Here is a 24132-nt window from a genome sequence, read left to right on the forward strand (position 1 = left end):
GCGTATTGTCCTAGTTCTCTTCATTGTTTTTTGGAATTTCCAATCTAGCAAGTCTCACTTTAGCAATTCGGGAACTTGTGAAAATGTCACATTTCTCAACTGGTAGCTTGTCTCTTATGACCTCTAGAAATAGAATGGCGTGACTGGCCTGCGGTGTAGCCAATAAGTATGTGTCTGTTGCGGTAAACACACCTAGGAGCAGAGGCTGTACATTTTTACTACGAAAATGACAACCTCATGTTAAAGGAAAATCATCAATTTCATGTGGAAGTAATGATGATACATAATACAAATGATTGTCTGGAATAATAACCATTTCGATACATACGATTAAATGATCATATCATTTGTTTGAAAATAAATTTCTTACAACAATGGTGTGGTTTAAAACAGTGGTTTAAGTACATCTATCTTTATTTTCTATTTATTTCTCATAACATTATGGCACGTATCCACAGGATATTAAATGTAGAGAAAAAAAAAAATATCAGTGAAAGTGAACAACTTTATGAGTCCAGCTCATGTCTTTTCCATACATTCTCTGCAAAAACTAGGAAGATATGGGAATCACCTGTAGAATTTTGTAGAGCTTACTTATCACAGTCCTCTATCAGAAAACTGATCACTTCACTTAAAATCAACTATCGTCCTTATCACTTAAGAGATGTCAAAAAGATTAAATTGAATGTTTACTGAACAAGCTGGAGAAAATGACAAGACTTGGATTGGATTAGTGAACCAGGTTGAAACTGCGATGCACGTAAATATTGAAGTGTAAGCGGTGAAGGGCACAGCTGCAGGTTATTGTTATTTTGGTTATTATGTTTGATTAATGAATTGGATTATACACGGTCTACCCTTGAGGTTCACTGGTACGAGGTTCCGCAGGGCTGCAGCAGCATGGGGAACTGTGGATCTAACTGCAGGCAGAGTTCGGGGAGCTCGTTGTCTCCTTGGAAGTCCCCACAGTCAAAATTGTTGGAATCGTTGAGAAATTGGAACAGATTGTCTTCCGGCAACGGTGCAGCGGTGCCGGACAGCATGGGGTCGGAATAAGCTCCCAGCGGCTCCATGGGATTCGCTTCCTCATCGAGGCCTGGAGGAGAAAGACAACAAGAGCAATTCAATGTTCCTGCTTCGATGGCACCTCCGATTTTCATTACTGTGATACGCTGCATTCACTTAACAAATGAAAAACAAGACTCAATTCTTTGTTTATTATAGGAAGAATTCTGGGCAAACACATGCTGAACTACTAACTTACTTCCCTAGACCTTTTCAGTACTTTTTTCAGAACTTTTGGGGAGCATTATTGTCATCTTCTTTGCATAGATGCAGTATGTACTATATGCAGAAACACATGCATTTTTATCCTCTGTATAGACATATCATGTAAATTCATTACACACACACACACATTTTTATACATACATATTTACACACACTATGCAAAGAAGATGACAATAATGGTCCCCAAAAGTTCTGAAGAGGTCACACACACACACACACACACACACGTTAGTATAGTAGTAAAGCTCCAAATCAAAAGTTCATGCCACCGCTGCCACCTTGTGTTTAGTTTGATATTATTTTTAGGGGCGCATGCAGATCAACTGATCGGTAGCACCGAGCGTGATCACAAGAAGTCAACCTCGTGGAAATAAACCCCACTCCTTAAAGTGGTGACCTAGAAGTGTTTTATACAGTATTAGATGAATAATGGTTGGTATTTAGGGTGACCAGAAGTGGGTAGTAACTAGTTACGTGTACTCAATGACATGTACTGAAGTGTCATTTCTGAAGAAATAGCACTTCGCGGAGTAGATTTTGGAAAGCACTCTTTAGTTGTACTTGATTTTTCTTGTAAAGCTATTGATGTACTAATTAAAAATATACATTTGGGATTTTGGTTTGGTCACATCTTTCCTTCCTGCATCTGGTTAAAATTGTTACCAACAGCAACTGCTACTGTCCAAAACTGTATAATACCCATCTTTGACTGTGATTAAAGTAATACAAGAATGATTGATAATGATCATGATTTACATCACCACACAAGCCACGTACACAGGACATTTAGAAAACGCCACTGGCGTCGCTAAAATGGCCTCAAACCGACAGGGATAGCAAGCCATTTTCCAGACTTGGATGCATTTGGAAAAAAAGGGCAAGATGAGGACGACAAACGGAGAGAGGGTGATTTTTTTTTGGACTTGGCTGTCAGGGAGGGAGGGACAGCACGGCGAGCCGGGACTCACCAGCCGCCTCTCCACACAATCCACTCACTGAGTCCAGGCCTTCGCCCTCTGCCATACCAGAGCACATGGGCGACTTAGCATCGACTTTGTTCCTACAGTGCCCAATCACAAACAGCCATTACAACCAATTGCGCACGTGACACTTAAAAAGGACGTTTTGTATAAGGTTCAAATAAATACTAAAAATAAATGACTAAATCTAAGGTTTAAATTGAATGGGAAGCAGGTGAATTTGTGTGAGATTTTGGGTCATGAAGTCTCAGGACTCTCAGAAGAATGCATTTTTATGAATGTATTCATGCACTGTATACATTATGCTGTGGTTATATACTTTATGTGGTTGATTGTATTTTACATGTCGTTTTCATAGAGCAGGCACTTTTGTTTCAAAGACAAATTAAGTAGACAATAAAGTCTATCTGATGTTACGAATAGATTTCTATTGTTTTATTTCATGTAAGGATAATAAATAATATACTCACTCGTTTGAAACAAAGACAAGCTTGGTTTTGATGTATTTTATGTATGGGCTGTCATCTGAAAGAGGGGGAAAAAAAGGATAAGGGCATGAAGCAGCGTGTTATGTCCTTCATCAAAAGCATTTTAAATTACAGAAATATTTTAAGAGCAAGCAGAGTGGCTCACAGGCAACAACAAAGTCTCCTCAGTAAACTCACCTCCGCTCTTCTCTGTGTAGTATTTTCCAAAAGCCTCGTCTTTGGGCGTGTTGGGGTAGAGGTAACGCAGGGGGTTCTCTGGGACATTGTCTGCTTCCATCATCTGGAAGTTCCTGATGATTTCGTGGAAGGGGATTTGGGACATGTCCACCTTGGTGAAGGGCCGCACTGACTTCACATAAGGCTTGCCTAGAATGTCCCATGTACAACAAAAGGATGAAATTGCGAAACATGCAACCATTCTGTGTCAACTTTTCTTATCCATGTACTGTGTTCTGCATGGTTAAAACATTTTTTTTTTTTTTTTTAAATGTAACGTGTCTGTCTTCCTGCTTCGGACGCATCGCACCTGCTGAAGTGTACTCTATCCAAGAGAAGGTGATCCCTCCGTCTCTTTGACTTTCACTGAAACGCAACAGGAAAGTCCCTCTCTGCTTTCTCTTGAGCAGGGTCTTCTCTTTGGCTTTACTTACAAAGCCCATAATAGAGCTGCAGTAAAAATGTGTGTCGTTACTTGTCAGTTCTTAATTTGAATACAAAATGAGGTAGGTAAATACTAGGCAGGTCAGTTGTAGAATCGGAATTGTATTGTGTATTCGCCAGGTACATTTATATATACTAGGAATTCCTACTGGCGAGGTGTGGTGCACACTTCAGTACAGACCATCAGCATTAATAAATAAAGCTTAACAGTCCGGTAAAAAACGGAGAATAAAAATAATAATACAAATAAACAGGATAAGAATAAAAACTAAAAATAAAATGTCGAATATAAACAGATTGCCAAAAATAAACAACAGAAATAGGAGTGACTCACGACACCCACCCATCTCTCCACAGGTTTTCAAGGTACGTTTTCACCAGCGTCAAGATTCCATCAAACCACACCCAAAAGGTAAAGCTGACCTCTGGTGAATTTTCCTGTAGTGCAGGGGGGGGGGGAGAACTATCACTGACACACCCAGAGGGATTATTTGGCAAACAAAACATTGGACAACTACAGAGAAAGTTAAACACAGAACGTCTTGTTTTTTTTACCTTGCTAAATTTAGACCAGGAGAGCTGGCATGCCTCGTATTTCTCTTGTGGTCCTGAAAGAACGCAAAGACAATGTCACATAGAAGCACACGCCCTCACGGAAATAATATCCTGTTTTAAATACAACAAGGTTCAACTATTTCTATTCAAAAGACCTCCTTTCATTGTTTTATATGCATTTATATTATATATTTTTTTAAATCACATTAAACATAGAAAAAGGGCAAAGGGTAGAAGGAGGATTCACCAAAGAGTTTAAGAGCGATCATGTCGAGCTGGGTGTCATCCAGTCCCCGATTGGTGGCCGAGAGAAACTGCCAGCTCAGCATCTCACGGAGCTGCTCCCAGGTGGCCATCGGACAGCTGGCAAAGAACAGGATATCCTGGAGTCACACACACACACACGCACACGCACACGCACACGCACACGCACACGCACACACCTTGAATTTGGCTGAATGCTGAGGGGACCCCACTGAGACACACTCATACACACACACAAAACTAATACCCTTAAGTTGCAGACCAGCTCGCTGAGCGTATTAGTGACTGCGACCTCTCACCTTTGGGTCTTGACAAAGCATATTGAACCAGAGGACGGAAGCCCAGGCACTTTGCTGCTGGCTGGAGTTGGAGATTATGACGGCAGGGAGCGAAGAGGTCTGTGTTGGGTAAAAACATTGGCGCAGAAAGCATCACCCATAAAGGAAACCTGTGACCGAAAAGAAACGTAGAGACGGCCAAAGACCTGACACAACGATGGAGGAATTAAGACTCACTTGTAATTTAACTGATAGGCCGGACAGCTCAAAAACAGTGTGAAAGTTGATGACGTGGAGCTCCTCTGTGACACTCAGTGAGATCTGTGAAAGGACGCACGCACGCACGCACGAGAAGCGTTCATAAGAAAAGTGATGGAGAGATCAAAAAACTGTGTGGCTCCACTTCCCGCTCGCCTTGAGTGACACCAGGTGACGCCCACCTTCTCCTCTCAATAAATATAAACAAATGAAAGGTGCATGTTACTAGTAAGCTCCAACCCTATCACCTATTCCCAAATACAATAAATGTAATATAAATTTGATTTTATGTTTTAAAGTATCCACACATTTTAAAAGCAAGGAATGAACAATTAAATCATTGCATTACTATAAATATGAACTGTAAATACTTCAACCTGTAAATACTGTAATTCTTTTTTTTTTTTTTTTTTAATTCCTTGTTAATCAATTAAACTATATAAATAACTGTTGCTTTAGGTAGTAACTTAGAGTATTGCATGCAAATTAGTCAAAGGATCGGGCCTAAGTGGAGCCTAAGTGGTTGCAACTGTGGTTGAAACCTCAAAGTGCCAATCCAAAAGATTGTCTGCGTCTGGTTTTACCCGCGTCTCTGTTCTACGACGGTCAAATCATTTTCTCCAAAGTTTGCCCTCTTCCGGTCGACTGACTTGCTTTTCTAGGTCACTCGGGGTGGAGGTTTATATATTACATCCACGGGCGGTGGTGTTTTTGTGAATGTTCATCCATGTTGACAGTTTACTGTCTGTGCTGGTTCATCAAGTTCACCGCTGCTAACTTTCACTTGTTGCACATGCGCCAGCAGTGTATTCTTGCCGGGAACTGCGGACCAACAGCATATAGAGGAGCACTTGCATAACGCATACACACTAAATGGCAGTTTCAGACAAATAAGATAAATAAAGATAAAGATCAGATAGATAAATATGTGAAAATATCAAATATGGCATATTTTAACAAAATATGCCATTGATGACCAGTTTAAGATTGATAAATTCAACTCACATCGTGAACTCCTTTGCCTCCTCCAGATTTCTGCTCCTTCAGAGTCTAAAAGCAACAACAGACAGCACCATGACTCAGAGCATCATCTGTTGGCAACATCGGAACATTTGTAATTACATTTCCCTCTTTACAGGGAATTACAATCCCTCTGGGATTTGAGGGTTTTTTTTTCCTACTATTTTCTAAATATAAAGAACCAATCAAGTTTACTAAAAACATTTGAAAATACTGTGCTTCGCCTTTGGTTCTTTCTTTTCACCTCAGCCATGTTGTGTGTGTGTCCTGTAATTGAATTTCCTTATTTAATATTTGATTTGACTATATCACACACCATTTCTGTTGAGATTTGATCTGGTGTTTTTTGTTCTCTCTTTACAGAGCATAAACCACATGCACCTTAAAAAGGAAAATAAAACCACTCCGCAATTTTGAACCTCATCAATGGCTCCGTCTCAAACACACTCAGCCTACCCCACTAGCCATTAGATCTCTACAACACTACTGTTATGCTGCCGAGGATGGCAGGTGAAAGCGATGTGTGTGTTTGGCCATTTAATGCAGAAAAGGTACAGCGATTTTGCAAAATTGCCAGCTATCGCAAATATTGCAGATATTGGTTGAATTTGCATGAATTACTGCGACCACAAAACCGTGACTTCCCGGAGGGACTGATACAGAACATCCTGATAAGTGTTGTGCTGCAAAGTACAGCATGTGTACACTTTCAATTTTAGTTTGACATTTTATCCCCGGCCAATGAAACCAAACCAGACTAGCGGCACTAACCAGATGCCTGAAATCTGCCACCATGCCTCCGCTCTGGCTCTCGGCCATGTTGAAGGACTTGCTGTTGGTGCCCAGTACGTTAAAGCGTCGATACCTGTGGGCACAGGGGGTTCCATTAAAAATCTATTCAGTGAACATGCAGACAGAGTGAGCCTGCTCAGCAATAACCACATTTGGTTGAGCTTGCCAAGTCAGTGTCTGTTTTAGGGATCTCTTACCCTTTGACCTGAGGAGCCTCCCTGATGAGGATGGGGAAAAAGAAAAGGATTAGTGTTAAAACATCACTCTGCAATTGGTCAAAGACAAGATTGTAATGATGCTCAGCTTGTGGGGTTATATCTTTTGGACAGCTTGACAGCGCCACAAGCTTCCACGCCCTTATGGGCCGGCCTATTTAAGCAGCCAAATCCTCCCGCCCTACCGGCTTTGCTGCCTTCCCTCCACAACCCCTGGGCTCCACTCTTCTATCCAACAGGGGATTCGAGCTAATCACTCCTGTATTTCTAGCTCATTAAGTATGCCTATGTTTGCTGTACACCTCGCCAGGATTGTTGAGCAGTAGAGCCCAGACGCCCAACTCAAACGATGCAAAACAAAAGACCATTTTAAAAGAAAAATCTCAGTTGTCGGTCAGAGTGAGATGTCATACGTTGACCTGGCCAGGAAGTAAATAACACAAAAAGACCGAACGATTCCTCTCACCCGTCCATGGACACGGTCACCTTCATGAGATGGTTCATTTCTGGGAACTTCACAAGGAACCTGAAAGTTTTCATAGGCAGATGTTGGACACAAAGAAAAGGTGAGGGCCAAGACACCAGGACGCTTTGAAGTAGTGACACTGACCTGGTCTTCACAGAGAACTGGACGTTGGTACGGAGGACTAAATAGCCTTTCCCCTGAGGCATCGACGGCTGAGTCTCTACCACAATAGAACTTAAAAAATGAAGAAATTATTTAGAGAGAGCATTAACAAACATGAACGCTAAGGCGCAGCGGGCGGTGCGTGCAACAATTAAGAGTGTTTATTTTGATTGAGCGAGACCTCTTGAGAAGGTCTGTCAGGAGGGTGTCCACCATCTTCTGCAAAGCTGGTTTTTGGATCCTAATAGGGTCCTGCTCATAGGTCACCTTTACCATCAGCTCCTCCAGCTTGCACAAGAACGTGCGCACCTGGAACAGACAAACTGCCAGGCAGGTGAACCTACGAAACAAGAAGCAATGTGTGAGAGGACAAACACAGAGCTTTATTCCAAAGTGCGAGTTTATGGGTCTCAATCCATAAACTGTGCAGATTGAATGCATAAATCCTTGGGTTACCCATGGCCAAGTAGGGAAGGCGGGCGGACACACACAACACACACACACACACACACACACACACACACACACACACACACACACACACACACACACACACACACACACACACACACACACACACAGACACACTTAAAGTCCATGTGAAATCTGAATTTAAAGACTTTATTAAAGAGTTACATTCATCTGCTCTGTATAAAGTCATTTTGGTCAAAATCTGAATCACCAAAAAAGAAGATATTTACATTCATTTTATCTCTTTGCAATGATAGGGCCGCCCACATTTGGCATTTTCCAGTAGGCCTAGACTTTAGCACTGACTGACCATTTGGTTCCTAATAACCTTTTATGTGAAGGATTAAGCACTAGGATTATTTTATTCATTATTTTATTTACTCAAGGAACAACTGAACGCACCACTTCTCGAGCTGATCCAGGCAGACTTTATCCGGCGCTCCGATGCAGGCTCTTTGCTGCCTTCTCTGCCAGTCCACCAGCTCCTTCTGCACCAAAACCTCCTGCAGCTCCTGAGCTGCCTCCAGAAGCTTTGTTAGAGCTGACAGCATCACCTGAGAATACAATGAAAATGTGAAAGAGACAAAAACTGGACGAATAGAGGGGTTATGCACAGGGCGGCTCCCTGAAAGTCAACAAGTGGAATCATCAATACTGTACTGTATATCTCCACACATACTACCTCACTTTATTCACATGCCACTTTACGGCACATTTCTGTAAATACCATAATAGTTTATTCCTTTTATTTTTATTTAGTATTCCTACTTTGTATATTACCCTTTTTTTACTCTTATTTTATTCTATTTACTAATTGAATTTTGTTTTAGGAATCAGTGAGTTTAGTTAGTTACTTAATTAGCCATTGTGCCAGTTAGTAAGTACAAACTGATCAAAAACTGTGTATAATCTCCGGGCGCGCTACAATGACATTTCACTACATATACAGTATGTATGCATGTATGTACTGTATATGTATGTGACAAATCAACATCTTGAAATTTTGAATCTTGATGTTCATACTGTACCTTTCTGCTGTTATCCAGCCTGTTGACAAGATTCTGCAGAACTTTCGTATGCTCGTTTTTAACTGCCTCGTCAACCACCACTGCAAGAAAATTTAACAACAAAGACCAAATTGACCAAGTTCAAAAGAAAAAGTTTCAAATTCTAATTATCGGTAACCGTTTTTTCCCCCCACCCTTGAAATTGGTGGAAACTAAATTAAAAGCCTTTCCAGAAGACAAAATTCACAAACCTCAGTTTACTAACCTTCCATATTGAGGGTTTTGTGTTTAAAATCAAACTCATCCTGCTGTTCTTCCAGACATATGAGCGTGCGCTCCATACACTGCTCCCAAAAGTAAAGGAAACATTGAACAAAGTCAGAAACTCCATCTGTTAATTTAGTGTAATACCTGAAAGATAAGAAGAGGCCCCGACATCTCGACACGTTCCAAATCAAGTGCCAACAGAGAAATGTACCTGTACTTTATTCCCGAGGCCGGCCATTTTACACTCTAGGTCGTGCTGTCTGTCCATCTCCATGGGGTTCTGCTCCACATGCAACAGCTGGACCTGAGAGAAAGACAGCGGCATGAGAGACATGTCTCTCAAAATGACATTTTAAAATAATTGGAGAGCAAAAATAAGTTTAAGTTAAACTATCTTTTAATGTTTTAAAAAAATAAATAATAATAATAATTACACACACACGCACGTACGTACCTTGACTTACGACTATCATTCGTTCTATAAGAACGGTCGTATGTTAAAACAGTTGTATGTCGAAGCAATTTTTCCCATATAATTTATGAAATCATGAAGGATGAAAATAAACAAAATACACAGCACAAACAAAAATATGAAAAAAATATCGATAAGCCACGAACTACGTGCACACACGATGTAGGTCGCCCGCTGACTGATCTTGGAGCAGTCGGTCGCAAGTCGATACAAATTTTCGCGACTATCGCTACTGGTATCTTGGATTAGTCGTAAGTCGATGCAGTCGTAAGTCAAGGTAACTGTGTGTATGTATGTATGTATGTATGTATGTATGTACGTATGTACGTACGTACGTACGTACGTACGTACAGTATATAAATATATATATCTTTTTTTTTAAATATAAATTGGACATGTCACTCACAATCAGTTGTATGGAAGATTGCATGAAAACCAAACTAACCTGCTGAGCCAGATCAGCACTCTCCAGAATCTCAATTTCCTTGTTCAGGAACCACATGATGTTCCTAGCCAAAGTTCTGGGAGCTTCCTGGTACGTCTGTGGGTCCACGGAGGTCAGTTAGACACCAAGATATGGAAGAAGAAAAAATATAATAAGATAAAAGGGGTGGGATATATGAGGCAGCAAGTGAACAGTCAATTGTTTAAGTCGATGTGTTGGAAGCAGGAAAAATGGGCAAGCGTAAGGATCTGAGCCACTTTGACAAGGACCACATTGTGATGCTGGACGACTGGGTCAGAGCATCTCCAAAACAGCAGGTCTTGTGGGGTGTTCAGTATGCAGTGGTTAGTACCCACCAAAAGTGGTCCAAGGAAGGACGACCGGTGAACGGGCGACAGGGTCATGGGCGCCCACGGCTCATTGATGGGCGTGAGGAGCAAAGTCTAGCCCGTCTGGTTCGATCCCACAGAAGAGCTACTGGCGCACAAATAGGTGAAAAAGTTAATGCTGCTATGATAGAAAGGTGTCAGAACACACAGTGCATCACAGCTTGATGTGTATGGGGCTGTGTAGCCACAGAGCGGTCAGAGTGTCCATGCTGACCCCTGTCCACCTCTGAAAGCTCCTACAATGGACATGTGAGTGTAAACTGGACCATGGCGCAATGGAAGAAGATGGCCTGGGCTGATGAATCACATTTTCTTCTACATCATGTGGATGGTGCTGGACATCCCACAGATGTTTGATCCGATCGAGCATCTGTGGGATGTCCCGGAACAACAAGCTCCAACAAGATCCATGGTGCCCCCCCTCGCAACTTATACACCTTTCCCACTGAACCAAAAACCTGGTAAAAGGTAAAATCCGTGTTTCAGTCCCAGGTTAAATGACCCTGCAACAGACCCGGGTTTTTAATCGCCTCGACCTCCAATCGACTTTGATGTGAACAGGACACCTGGGTCAACCCACTAATTTTGGCCCCTTTACCAGCATGATGCGATCACACCGTGGGGAGCACGGCAGAGAACCCCCACGCTCCCCCCCGGGCTCCAAGTCACTCCAGCACCACAACAAGCCGGTCCCCGCCCATGGATACTCCATGCTGCTTGTACTCTACTGTTGGATTCCGGCGTGTTTGTGACGTCGAACGTGACGCACCAGAATAAACAAAAAAAAAAAAAAAAAAGAGGACAGGCACCAATCGCCTAAAATAAGCGGGTTTAAAAACCCGGGTAAACCTGCAAATGACTAGGTTTACTTAAATCGAGTCGAGCTCTAGTGCTGAGGTTGCTGTGTAGTGTATCACTGCTCGTATTGTAGTATTGCAACTTGGACTACTGGATTGACTCTGCACATTTCACTGCTATTTGCTGATCTGCCAACAAGCTTGTGTTCCAGGCACACCCCCTATTCAGGTAAGTCCTCTCTTATGTGGGCGTGCTCTTAGCCAGGTGCAACCCTAATCACATGAGCAGCTGTATTCTATCACCTATTTATGGTCCTGCCCTTGAAGCGTTAGCTTCAAGCGTTGGCCCATTTGTAGTCGCTCTGTGTAAAGACGCACGTCTACCTCTGCACGTCAACCGAACAAGGCAAACCTGCCTTCTTTCTCTCACTCCATACAAAATGTGCTACTACCGCATCACTACAACTTCAAGGTCACCCAGAAAGCCTCGTTATACCATATGCCGATGCAATCCGGGTAACCTCAGGTCCCTGCAGCAAACATCTTCTGCAAAGACCTCCTTCTCTGTTGGCTTGTGGAATTGTCGATCTGCAGTTAACAAGGCAGACTTCATTTCTGGTCATGCCAACCACCTCTCCTTGGAGCTCCTTGCTCTCACTGAGACATGGATTAAACCGGAAGAAAGCGCAACCCCGGCTGCACTCTCCACTAACTACACATTCTCCCACACATCCAGACCATCTGGCCGTGGTGGTGGGACTGGCCTGCTAATTTCCATGGAAATTTAATCCACTGCTGCCTTTAAACAACTTTACCTCCTTTGAATATCACGCCGTCTTGGTGTGGTCTATGTGGTCGTCATCTACCGTCCACCAGGACAACTAGGTGACTTCCTACATGAGCTTGACACCCTGCTGTCATCAATTCCTGAGCATGAGTGTCCCATGCTCGTCCTCGGAGACATGAACATCCACTTGGACAGTGCGAGCTCGGCTGACTTCCTGTCTTTGGTTCGCTCGTTCGACCTAAGACAGGTCCCGACTCCACCGACTCACAAGGCTGGCAAAGAGCTTGATCTCATTCTTGCTCGGAGCTGTACCACGGACAACCTAAGGGTCACTCCTCTTCATCTCTCTGACCACTTCTTCATCCACTTCAATGTCCAGCTACCAAAACAACCCCCCACCTCCCCACCCATGGTTACTATCCGCAGCAATCTCCGCAACTTGTCTCCCACCCACTTCTCCTCTGTGCTCTCCTCTTCTCTTCCACCCCACGGCACTTTCCCCTCTCTGCAGGTTAATGATGCCACTGACTCCCTCTGCTCCACCTTGAGCTCATGTCTGGATAGCCTGTGTCCACTATCCACCAGACCTGCTCGATCAACCCAGTCGCACCCTTGGCTGACTGACACCCTCCGGACAACGCGCACTGACCTCAGAGCAGCCGAGAGGAAATGGCACAAATCCAAAACAATTGAGGATCTTGCAAGCTACCAGACACTGCTGTCCTCCTTCTCTTCCAGCATCACTGCTGCCAAGAAGGCCTTTTTTAACGGTAGGATCAACGGTGCCACAGACACACGTAAGTTATTCGCCACCTTCAAGTCTCTGCTTTACCCTCCACCACCTCCCCCAGCTACTAACCTCACTGCTGACTGCCTTGCCTCCTTTTTTACTAACAAAGTGGCAGCCATCAGCAGCCAATTCACTAATCAACTTACTCACAACCTGTCTTCTCCAGCCCTAGGCTCATCGTTCCCTGGTTTCACCCCCCTCGTTGAAAGTGAGGTATCTAAACTACTAACATGTAGCCGTCCTACTACCTGTCCGCTAGATCCGATCCCATCTAACCTCCTTCAAGCCATATCACCGACTATCACCCCGGCAATCACACATGTGATTAATTCTTCCCTAACTTCCGGCACTTTCCCTTCCGCTTTCAAAGCGGCTCGGGTCGCACCACTGCTCAAAAAACCCTCACTCGATCCCAATCAAGTAGAAAACTATCGGCCGGTCTCTCTCCTCCCATTCCTTTCCAAAACCTTAGAGAGGGCGGTCTCTAGACAGGTTACAGAGTACCTGTCAAGAAACAACCTTCTTGATACACTTCAATCTGGCTTCAAAAGTGGTCACTCCACCGAAACAGCCCTGTTGTCTGTGACAGAGGCCTTAAAAACTGCTAGAGCTGCTGCCAAATCCTCGGTTCTCATTCTGCTTGACTTATCAGCTGCTTTTGACACTGTCAATAATAGCATACTCCTGTCCATACTCTCAAGTATGGGCATAACGGGCAGTGCACTTTCCTGGTTCGAATCTTACCTTACTGGGCGCTCGTTCAGTGTGACATGGCGAGGCCAGCTGTCTGTGCCTCACAACCTCACCACAGGGGGGCCCCAAGGCTCGGTGCTAGGACCCCTCCTCTTTGCCATATACACCACCTCACTGGGCCCGATCATCCGCTCACATGGCTTTTCATATCATTGCTATGCGGATGATACTCAACTCTATCTGTCCTTCCCGCCCGACGACCCTACTGTCTCGACGCGGATCTCGGATTGTCTCGCTGACATATCCACGTGGATGAAGGATTATCATCTTCAACTTAATCTGGCGAAAACGGAACTGCTGGTCTTCCCGGCCAAACAAGGTATTTATCACAACATTGATATTAAAATCGACTCTCTATCTCTTGTCTCTATCTCTACCAAGGCTGCAAGGAATCTTGGTGTCATTATTGATGACCAACTGACATTCTCGGACCATGTTGCCGCGGTCTCCCGGTCCTGCCGCTTCGCACTACTCAACATCCGAAAGGTCAGGCCGTACCTGACCCAATATGCCACTCAACTGCTGGTACAAACCTTGGTGATGTCCCGTCTCGACTACTGCAACGCCCTCTTAACAGGCTTGCCGGCCTGTGCGGTGAAGCCACTACAGATGATACAGAATGCGGCGGCGCGATTGGTGTTCAACCAGCCAAAGAGGGCACATGTCACCCCGCTGCTCATCGAGCTCCACTGGTTACCTGTAGCCGCCCGCATCAAGTTCAAGTCTCTGATGCTGGCCTACAGAGTGATTGCTGGGAATGCTCCCGCCTACTTAAATGCTCTTGTAAGAGCACATGTTGCCCCCCGGATGCTGCGCTCGTCAAATGAGCGTCGCCTGGCTCTGCCGGCCATATAGCCACGGCAATCCAGGCTATTCTGATTTGTAGTTCCACGTTGGTGGAACGAGCTGCCAAAAATGACCAGAGCGGGGACCTCCCTCTCTGTCTTTAAGAAGCACTTGAAGAGCCAGCTCTTCAGTGAGTACCTCCTGTCCTAACCTACAACTACTTAGCACCACCTTGCAGTATTTATTCTTACACGAATGTTGTTGTTACACTAATCTCTGTCGCAATGTAGCTTGAATGTCATTCTCCCTTGTAAGTCGCTTTGGATAAAAGCGTCTGCTAAATGACTAAATGTAAAATGTAAATGGAAATGTAGTGGAAAACCATTCTATCTGATTTCAGAATGAAGCCGGAAATGGAATGGAAACCTCTCAACTGTTGATTTCTGTTCACTGACTGACAATGAGAGAGAGAAAGGAGAATGATCAGCGCAAACAAAGGAAAATAACCCACCCCAATATATTAATGAGTTATTTTGTTCAGTTTTATTTTTCCCCCTTCAATGTTTCCATTCTCTAAACCCACCAGACCAGTGCATATTTAGGTTTTTGTTTCCTATGCGTATGTGAACCCAATGCAAGACCGACCTGAAAGTTCTGCTTGTGCCGTCTAATATTGTGCTGCATCAGAAACGACTCATCCTGGACAAAGCGACTGTACTGGTTATCCAGTTTCTCCAACAGCACCTGGAAAAGGTACATGGCTAAACTGTCGTCCTGCGCCGCCCGGTCCCTAGGGAACAAAACAGACAAAAACCACTGAGTGACACTGTGTGCTTTCCAGGCTGGCATGTTGGCTGACATCTGGAAAGGTAGTCTCACCATTCCTGCTTTTCTATCCAGGCTGCCAAGTAGTGCCGAACCTCCATAGGCAAGGTGTCGCCGTCATACATCTCATGCAGCTGCTGCAAGTAGACGGAGGGCAGCTGTTGCAGTCTCTCCCACCGAGCCATCCCAGCCTGAGTGAGAAAGCGCACACACACACACACACACACACACACACACACACACACACACACACACACACACACACACACACACACACACACACACACACACACACACACACACACACACACACACACACACACACACACACACACACAGCATAACATAACAGGACTCTGGGTGTGTTTGTCCATCGGCCTCATCCATTTAAAAACTTGGCCAAATAAGGAGCCTTGGAGCCTCAGCCAACTCATTATCTTATCTTGGTCAGTCATGCCTGGTTCCGGCTCAACTTTATTCATCAGCAGTTCCGTTAGTTCTACAATCATGTATTTATAAATATTGAATTACAATATGGGTTATAGGGGGCTGGGTTGCGGGACGTAAAATGTTAACATACAGTTAATATGTTAATATGAGAAACACATTGACCCATCCCAAGAGGAGAGAGAGAGTACATTTATATTCATATTCTATTATTTTCAGAAATTGTAGTGAAATCTAGCAAAACATACCGCCCCTGAATACTAAATAATTACTCTGAGACAATTACCACTTGCGTATGTGAAGCACTGAGTCACGTGTTATGTATAAAAGGTGTAGGGCTGCCCCCGAAAGTCGACGAGGGGATTCATAAGTCGGAAACCCATCAGTCGTTTTGTTTTTTTGTCAGTCAGTGTTCATTACAATAACAGGATAAAACAGATAGAAGCTCACAAAATGCACAGGGATAACATTTCAAGATTCAAGTTTCAAGAGGTTTATTCGTTACATACATATAGTTACTTTCATACATATATGCAGTGAAATGTGCAACGCACCCGGTGATAACACACAATATGTCCTAGGAAATTTTTTTCTAATAGACCAACTAACTGACTCCTAAAACGTAATTTCAATAAGGAATTATAAATAAGGGGAATCCTAAATATATTTCTATATGTGTGAATGGAACGGCTCTCCGTGCCCCGATGCTCCAAATTAAAACACCTAAAAACAGTGTGGGGGCGGGGCACTCGTACCTGGTCACCGAAAGGTTATTTATGCCTCAAAACGACTTGGTTATGGAACTATGCATAATGAATGAAACCAAGTCATTTTGAGGCATACCTTTCAGTGACAGGGTAGGAGCTGAAATCCCTTTGTGGCAAGTGGAAAACTGCATTTTATGGGCTGCGTTGGCCTCTTAAATGTATTTCAACAGGTAAAAAGGCCTGAATTGGTTCTAATCAAGGGCACAGAGCAGGTGAAACAATACAGAGGCATAGGGATAATTGCAAGAGAAATAATGTCTTTATTCTATATCAAACCCATCAGTAAATGTTTTCTAGTTTCCAAATACTGGCCTAAACAAGGATACTCATATAAACTCATATAAACATTAGAAACAATACTGTAGTGTTGCCTGTAATCACATAAATGTCCCACGACATAAGATCTGCGAACACTTCCTTGGTCACGGTTGCGGTGCGTGTGTCAGAAGAGACGTTTGAAGTTTCACAAACACATCCCTCTGTCATCACCACCGACATAAAGTTGTGCATTTACACGTCACGAACGGCTGGATCCAGGTGAAAGCAGCTGTGGACGGATAGAAACCGGGAGACGCAGCGTCCACCGGCCGCGCAGGCTGCCCGCGGACGGGAACCACTTCTTCAACCGTCTGAGCGTTTTCAGATCTTATTGAGCTGATTGTGCGCAATCGCCGGGTGTCGTGACGTCTCACTGCATATACGTTCGACCGTGATCTTAAACGTATGTGACAAATGACCTCTTGAGCTGGAACTTCAACACCTGTTCTGTTCTGCCCCGCCCCCCCCCCCCCGCCAGAATAGTCGAATATTCCGATTGAGCAGCCGAATCCGATTCAACTGACAAAATTCTGAGTCGGAATCGAGCCCCTGGAAGGTGCCATACAAATAAAGGTAATCTATTTATCTATCTACTTGTTTGTTTGTTTATTTATTTGTATTTAAAAAAAGATGATGATTATTATTATTATTATTATTATTATTATGATGATTATTATTATAAGTAGTAGTAGTACTTGTGTACATGTGCTGTAGCTATACAACAGTAAGAGTAAGGTCAGACACATCCACGTACTCACCTCTGTGCAGTCCGGTTTACCGGACAACGACTCGAAACTATTATTCTGCGGCTAATGCATGAACAATATGGCGAGTTGAGAGCATCGCCACACACGGCGGGTCGGTGCGGGGGGGGATCTCCTCGTTCCTTCTCCGTCCCTCCGTCCATTGGCTGATTCTAGTCCCGCCCCCGCTCCCCCTGCCGGCGGCGCCAACGCGCCATTTTGGATCCGTCGCCACCGACGCCGGGCGCCGCCACGAGCCGAGATGGCCGGGACGGCGTCGGCGGTTTCGCCGCGGGCGTTGCCGACGAGGTTGATTGGTGGACCGCGGTCGGGGCCGCCGGCGCACGGATGGTCGACGCGTGTGCCAATCGCCCGGCGACGGGGCGTTGTGCGCAGGACAGAAACTTAGGCCCCCGTCGCAGAGTTTCCAGGAAATCGGCGTCGCGCGGCGTTGCCAGGTCCGCGCTTTCCCCGCGGAATGGGGCTCATTACGCTCATTACACGGATGGGATGTGTGAATAAGAATAAAAAAACCACGGTTGATGGATGTGGCTGCGGAGGACGTGCGTAACGAGGACACGTCTTCCGTGACTGCCCCCCCCCCCAAGCGCTTGGCCATTACGCTGGTTATGTCACACAGACCTGGCAACCCTGGCTGGGTCATGTGAGGACAAATATTGGAGACGAAAGCGATTTAAACAAACATTTGTTCTGTGTGTTGTTGTAAATACGTTTTGTGTGTGAAATACCGCCACTGCTTTTATTGGTTGTTGTGTGGTAAAAAAAAAAAAAAATCGTTGTGATTTCTGCTTATTCGCTGTTTAAAAATGACATCACAACATGTTGATCTCACCATGTCCGATGATCCCCAACCCCGCAGGCATTTTAAGTTAAAAACGTCTTTCACTTATCAATGTCATTAAACTGCGCTTGTTTGCGTTTTAATAATGGTAATACTAATACTACTACCACTAATAATAATAATAATACATTTTTGTTATTATTATTATTATTATTATTATTATTACTAGTAGTAGTGGTAGTATTATCATTAGGGTTCACCCCCCAAAAGGAGTGGTTATCATTTCAGAAACTTTAGAATCTTTAAGAAGAATAACCTTTAATCTTTAATTGTCACACGACACTCCACACATGCCTACACACACACCCATTCAAAGTCCATGTGAAATCTGATATTTGAAATAAAATCGTAACATTAAGCTGATTCCAACGGTGTCTCAGTTGTGACTATATTGATCCATGGAAAAGGCCCGCGTCGGGGTCACCGTTTTGGGAGCATTTAGGCGAGGCCCCTGCTTTGGGGACCCCATTGGGGGCCTTACCCTTTATCCCATGTGACAAACAAAGGGTCATATCCAATCTACTCGTCGAGACGAATCCAGCGGTGCCAGGCATGTCCTTCTCCGGGCGGCAAAATGACTCCCGACATTTTTTTTCAAATCTTTGACCTTTGCAGGCCCTCACGGTAGTTAGGTTACAAACAAGGGCTCAGATGACGTGTTCTCATCAAGACGAATCAAAGGAGCTAGAGCTCAAACGCCTCCAGCTAACGGTCCAGGGTGGAGGTGCCTAAACGTGACTTCATTTAGGCACTGAGGCCTTGAGGCTGCGCGGTCCATGGGGGTGGAGGTAGGAGGCAATGAAACGTGAACCAGACATGAGATGACATCTACTCATCCGCACGGTACCAGGCACCCCCCCACTCCCGCCAAAAAACCCTCCCCTGATTTCATCCCGTTTCCATTGTGAGTAGTCTAGGAATCTACACTTGGCACCCCACTGCCATGGCAGGGTTGGATTTTTATGACTTTGTCGTAGAACAAAACCAAACCCATTTTAGGGAAGGTCTCATCGCGTAGGACCCTAGGCTGAGATGTTGACCTTTGAACCCCGACCAGAGGTCACCTTGGAAGCCCTGCTGTCTATCTCAGTAATTAAAAGAGCTACCAAAATAAGGTCAACTGTTTTGGACAGCTCTGGACTTTTAGAGGTACTTTTAGAGGGGTGGTGGTGTCAATAGGGGGGCGCCACCTCAAATGGCCTGACATATAATTCAGGGCTTTGCAAATGACATATGAATTCTGACAGCGCAGGTATATTCCCCAACTAAATTAACTGCTCGTAACACATGATTTTCATTAAATAAGACTTAAATGATAAAAAAAATATATACAACCATTCATCATTAAAATAACATTTTTATTTTATACATAGCATTAACTAAAATTCTGTACATGTACTATCAAAATAAATGCAGCTCACATACACACTATAATAAAAAAAATGAATCCACAAAATGTGCTTTACGATAAGTTGAGCAATATATATGTTATAATTTTTTTTAAAGTCAGGCTTGTATTAGAATATACTCATGCTGAATGAAGTACTCTAAGTAAGCAGTAACTATGTGAGACAAGTTATATACTTGGTGTCTACAACACATCTAACTTAATGTATACTGAGACTGGCCTTTGGGCATCACCAGCTTTATACGTTTAATGGGATAGCCAAAACTTTTCGTTAACTTACTGCATCTTGCAAGCTGTCTTGAGGACCACTGCCAGCTTCTGCAACCACGTACAGTGCTGGGCCATCTCCGACACCAGGAAAGGGAGCTCCTCTTGCAGCCGTGTTGTCAGCATGTCCTGGTCATGTCGCATTTTCTTGATGCTTTTGGTACTAATGATCCTGAACAGTAACATCAATACATCAGACTGTAGCATAACATTTTGTAATGGAACCATAATAGCAACAGTATTTAGTAATCATTTAAAAAAAAAAAAAATTCCCCAAAATGCATATTTTATTACACAACCACCATTTTAGAGAATACTTCAGTATCACATATACTGTAGAACATTTTAGAAGCATTGGATAAATGCAAACCACTTCCATGGTCCTCCCACGGCTCTGTCCAGCAAGAGACTGCTCCACCAGGGCCACATCAATGTTTTTGGAGCGGCCTGCAACAACACTGTTGTACTTTTCAATCTCCTGGAGAAGGCGCTTTTTATCTACTGTCAACTTTCTTCGGAGACGATGGCAAAGCTTGTTGCTGCCTACAAAGATGTACAAAGACATGTTTTTCGGAGAAACTTTATTAATGCACATAATAATAATAATTCACATTGCAAAAATTCACATGTACGGATACACATGCTATGTATATGTAATATTAAAACGATAAACTTTTTTTTCTTCAATAAACACATTTTTCATACATCAGAAAATTAAAGAAAAAGCCCACATACCATTCTGATGGTAGAGGGTTTGTTTTTGCTGCTTGAAGACCCTCAATGGACTACTAGAGATCGTGCAGACCCGTTACTTGGGTCTCTGTAGATATGGGTGTGAGTGGAATTCAGCTCAGTGTACTGTAATATATATGCAATGCAACTGCAATTTCTAGTTTTTGATAGCACCAATGCCTCACTGAAAAAAATGGATGTTCAGTTTACCATTTTGTCATTACCACTCTCTGCCCATTCCTTGACTTCAGCAATCCACGCTACTGCCATTGCATCTGAGCACTGCAGCTCCCCCTTAAGTTGTGACAGCCCCTTTAGATGTCTAAAATGTTCACAACAAATACAAATAGAACTGTCACGCCCACAGCCTCCTCTGCTCCTTGGCTCTTCTATCGTGGACAGGTCGCCTGGTGCTAACCCCTTCCTGGTCCCCTCTGCCACTCCTTCCTCCTGCACCGCCCCACACACCTGAGGTCTGTCAATCATCAAAGCCTGCAGTATTTATTTACGGTCAACCATCCACTCATTGCCAGATCGTCAGCTAATCTTACTCAGTTAGTACCGCTCGTGGCACCGGCTTAGTTCTGAGAATTTGTGTGTACGGTCATCGTACTTTCTCCCTTCCCCGTCGAAGCCATTCCCGTCCTGCCTGGCTGCCTGTCCCTCTGTCCAGAACCTGGATCCCTCCTTCCTTGTCCACCTCCGTCCCTGGCATCGCCCCGTCCAGGTGTCCCGTCCTCTCGATCTGGCCCGACTGGTTCTCATCCTTCATCACGCCAGTGGCTCACAATAAAGCTCCTTCCCAGTCTGCCAGCTGTCTCCGTGTTGTGCATTTGAGTCTCCGCTAGCCCGGGTCATAACAAGAACTCAGTATGCTAAACAACTGGCCAAAAATAAAATACAATGACATAACGAACACGAATATGGAACATAACTTCACATATCTCGTGGAAAGGGCCTTGTGTAGCGTCTCGTCTTTGTGGCGGTTCCAACCCGATGCATGCACAGTGAGCATGTCCACACGTGCTGGTATAAGAAATACAGACATTATGGTCTGCAATCTATAAACAATATGAGATGATAGCGCAAACTCAGACTTATTAAAGTGAGATGCTTGCTTTTGACATGTACTTTGTTGTCAGGGCACAACGTGAGAGGCAGCTGTGGACTTGCTCCACCTCCTCACCGGCAAGTTGTGCCTGCTCCCTCCTGGTTCCGACCACTCCATTTTTATCTGTTCCAAGGATGGGTGGAATGGGGGTGGGTACATTACAGCCAATGAAGCACCTAGATGCAATGTGGACAAATATTATGGGCATGGAATTCAGCTGGAGGCTGTCCGTTCCCATAGTAACACATTGCATATTCAATTGAAAATAACAGATGACGGACATACCTCACACTTGGTAACATGAGCTCTTGCATGTGTGATGCTCAGGAAGGGCTTCATTTCTGTCAGGCCGTTGAGAGCTGGAATGACAGCAGCAACTTTTTGCAGGTATGGCCAGCATTTGCATGCCACATCCACAGCAAAAAAAACTGTGCCTTGATTGGGAGAAGCTCCTTTTGGAGATACAGGCAAATATCTACCCCCGGGTACATATTTAGGGCTTCAAGTAGGTAGCCATGCTGACACACGGCAGCCTCAACGCCCTCCTCATCTGCTTTGGCGGCCCACCTTGAGGTCTCCCTCGCTGCTGCCCACTGAGAGGCCCCACATGTTCCTCTCCCCTGCATCTGTGAATGTAGTGCGTTCAAATATTGTTAATGCAACAATACAACAAATCAAAACAACTGCATCATTCCTTCCAGTTATTCACTCAATATGAGTTTCAAATAAATGTCTGACAAACTAAGGAGCAGGGAGCCAAGACTATTTCTCGAAGAACAGGACATGTCATTACATGTCCTGTTCCTTTAGTTACAGAGGTACTTTGTGAGTGTATAGCTTAAACTTACCTTCTTCACCGCCAGCGGTATTGTGTTGACAAAATCTGACACCTCAGCGTCTTTGGCTAGAAATTGCCCATCAAAAAAGGGAGTGTCATTAGAGCCTGGTTAAAAAAAAAACGAAAAACATTCATTACCCACTCTAGTTCTCACTTACAGTAGCGACTAATTTACCAAAGAGAACTTAAAGTGCACCTTCCAGTATGGCTAAAGCCATAGTCCAGAAAAGTAGTCTGGAATTTGATGTCACATGCTTTTTTCATCTGTTATCTGTTAAAACCTGTCAACACCTGTTCATATTTGCCAACTGCAATAAAAATCTTTGGACTGTCAACTCCATGTCATAATTTCACGAATAACGGCAAATAACTGGACAAATGATAATATTTCAAGCAAAACATACCACAGCTTTTGACAAATTTTACATACCATTCAATCCCAATGATAAGGAACTGGGTTGTAACCTACACCAAACAACGCGGGGGTGTGTTTCAGGTATAACGGGACAATATTATAATATTTCGATTTAAAGACTCAAAAGATGTATTTGTGACGTACAATTTGCATTGTACATACAAACATGTAGTGAACTGCTTTTTGGCAAACTCCAGAGACTGTGCCTACCGTAGCACAAATAGAAAAGAAAATAAACAAGATAAGAATGAAAAGTAAGAACAAAAAAACAAGTAAATAATAAAATAGGAATCTATTATATACAGCAACAAAAGAAAATAAATACCAAATCCACAGAACCTGTATGTATGAATGTATATAAATGTATATAATTATGTACAGTGTATATTTACTGTATAATACAATAAGGAGGATATATACGTTACAGTATATCATAAATAACCGCTGACATTGCAACAATGGTATTTGCTCCTGTAGAAGACACAGGTCTGTGTGATATCAACCTTGTTTTGGAAAAACAGGTTTTATTTCTGACGTCATGTAGAAGCGTTACACTACCCATATTCCTACAGTGTAACAGCGACGTCTCTGATTGGTGGAGCTTGCTGTTACCATAGAAATGTTGACCGCACCGGCTGACGGCTACAATGCGCTAGGCGCGCAAAGGCTGATTGTTGGAGCCAATTTGATGTGTGCTGACAGTATATGTTGTGTGTGGTAAGTTATGTGAATTTGGCTGTCTTACCTGCGCACTAGAGGGCATAGGCAGGTTATCGCAGTAGGCATTAGGGGTGGGCGATACCGCAGAATTTGGTTTCGATCCGATTCAAAGTAATACCGGGGGAGAATCACCGATATCAATACCGATACCGATACCAGGCGCCTAAGTTGCCATGCGTGGCGCGGCACTAGTGATCAGCTCAACTCAGCAATACGAGCCGGCTCTTTCAGGCTCCAAACGGCTCTTCATTCAGTACCACTTCTGGTGTTTATAGTTCAGTCAATTT

General features: G+C 43.8%; 1 protein-coding gene and 1 long non-coding RNA gene across 2 annotated transcripts; both read right to left on the reverse strand.

Moving 5' to 3' along the window:
* Nucleotides 1-378: 378 nt before the first annotated feature.
* stat2 (signal transducer and activator of transcription 2) lies at nt 379-17632 on the reverse strand. Its single transcript, XM_080000193.1, has 24 exons — nt 17508-17632; nt 15272-15408; nt 15038-15182; nt 10091-10186; nt 9385-9477; nt 9172-9250; nt 8928-9007; nt 8302-8453; nt 7610-7768; nt 7411-7500; nt 7267-7326; nt 6783-6803; nt 6565-6658; nt 5779-5823; nt 4753-4836; nt 4537-4635; nt 4221-4356; nt 3974-4026; nt 3762-3856; nt 3285-3424; nt 2936-3124; nt 2741-2795; nt 2259-2350; nt 379-1096 (listed from the first exon to the last, which is right to left on the reverse strand). The coding sequence occupies exons 2-24, from the start codon at nt 15400-15402 to the stop codon at nt 867-869; spliced, it is 2418 nt and encodes an 805-aa protein (XP_079856319.1). The 5' UTR covers nt 15403-15408; nt 17508-17632; the 3' UTR covers nt 379-866.
* Nucleotides 17633-21976: 4344 nt separating this feature from the next.
* On the reverse strand, nt 21977-22477 carry LOC307229914. Its single transcript, XR_013844147.1, has 3 exons — nt 22440-22477; nt 22158-22231; nt 21977-22048 (listed from the first exon to the last, which is right to left on the reverse strand). It is a non-coding gene; the product is annotated as an uncharacterized lncRNA (long non-coding RNA).
* Between the last annotated feature and the right edge of the window lie 1655 nt (nt 22478-24132).

Source organism: Zeus faber (assembly GCF_960531495.2).
Source record: "Zeus faber genome assembly, chromosome: 5".
NCBI classification, from domain to species: domain Eukaryota; kingdom Metazoa; phylum Chordata; class Actinopteri; order Zeiformes; family Zeidae; genus Zeus; species Zeus faber.

Bases quoted from the DNA above. Each gene is read 5' to 3' on its own strand.
- stat2 (XM_080000193.1), bottom strand. From the start codon at position 15,402: ATGGCTCGGTGGGAGAGACTGCAACAGCTGCCCTCCGTCTACTTGCAG. The intron at 4,027-4,220 runs GTGAATCCTCCT...GCGTTCTTTCAG, and splicing joins GATCGCTCTTAAACTCTTTG to GACCACAAGAGAAATACGAG. The intron at 1,097-2,258 runs GTGAGTCCCGGC...TTTCTCCTCCAG, and splicing joins ATTGTGTGGAGAGGCGGCTG to GCCTCGATGAGGAAGCGAAT.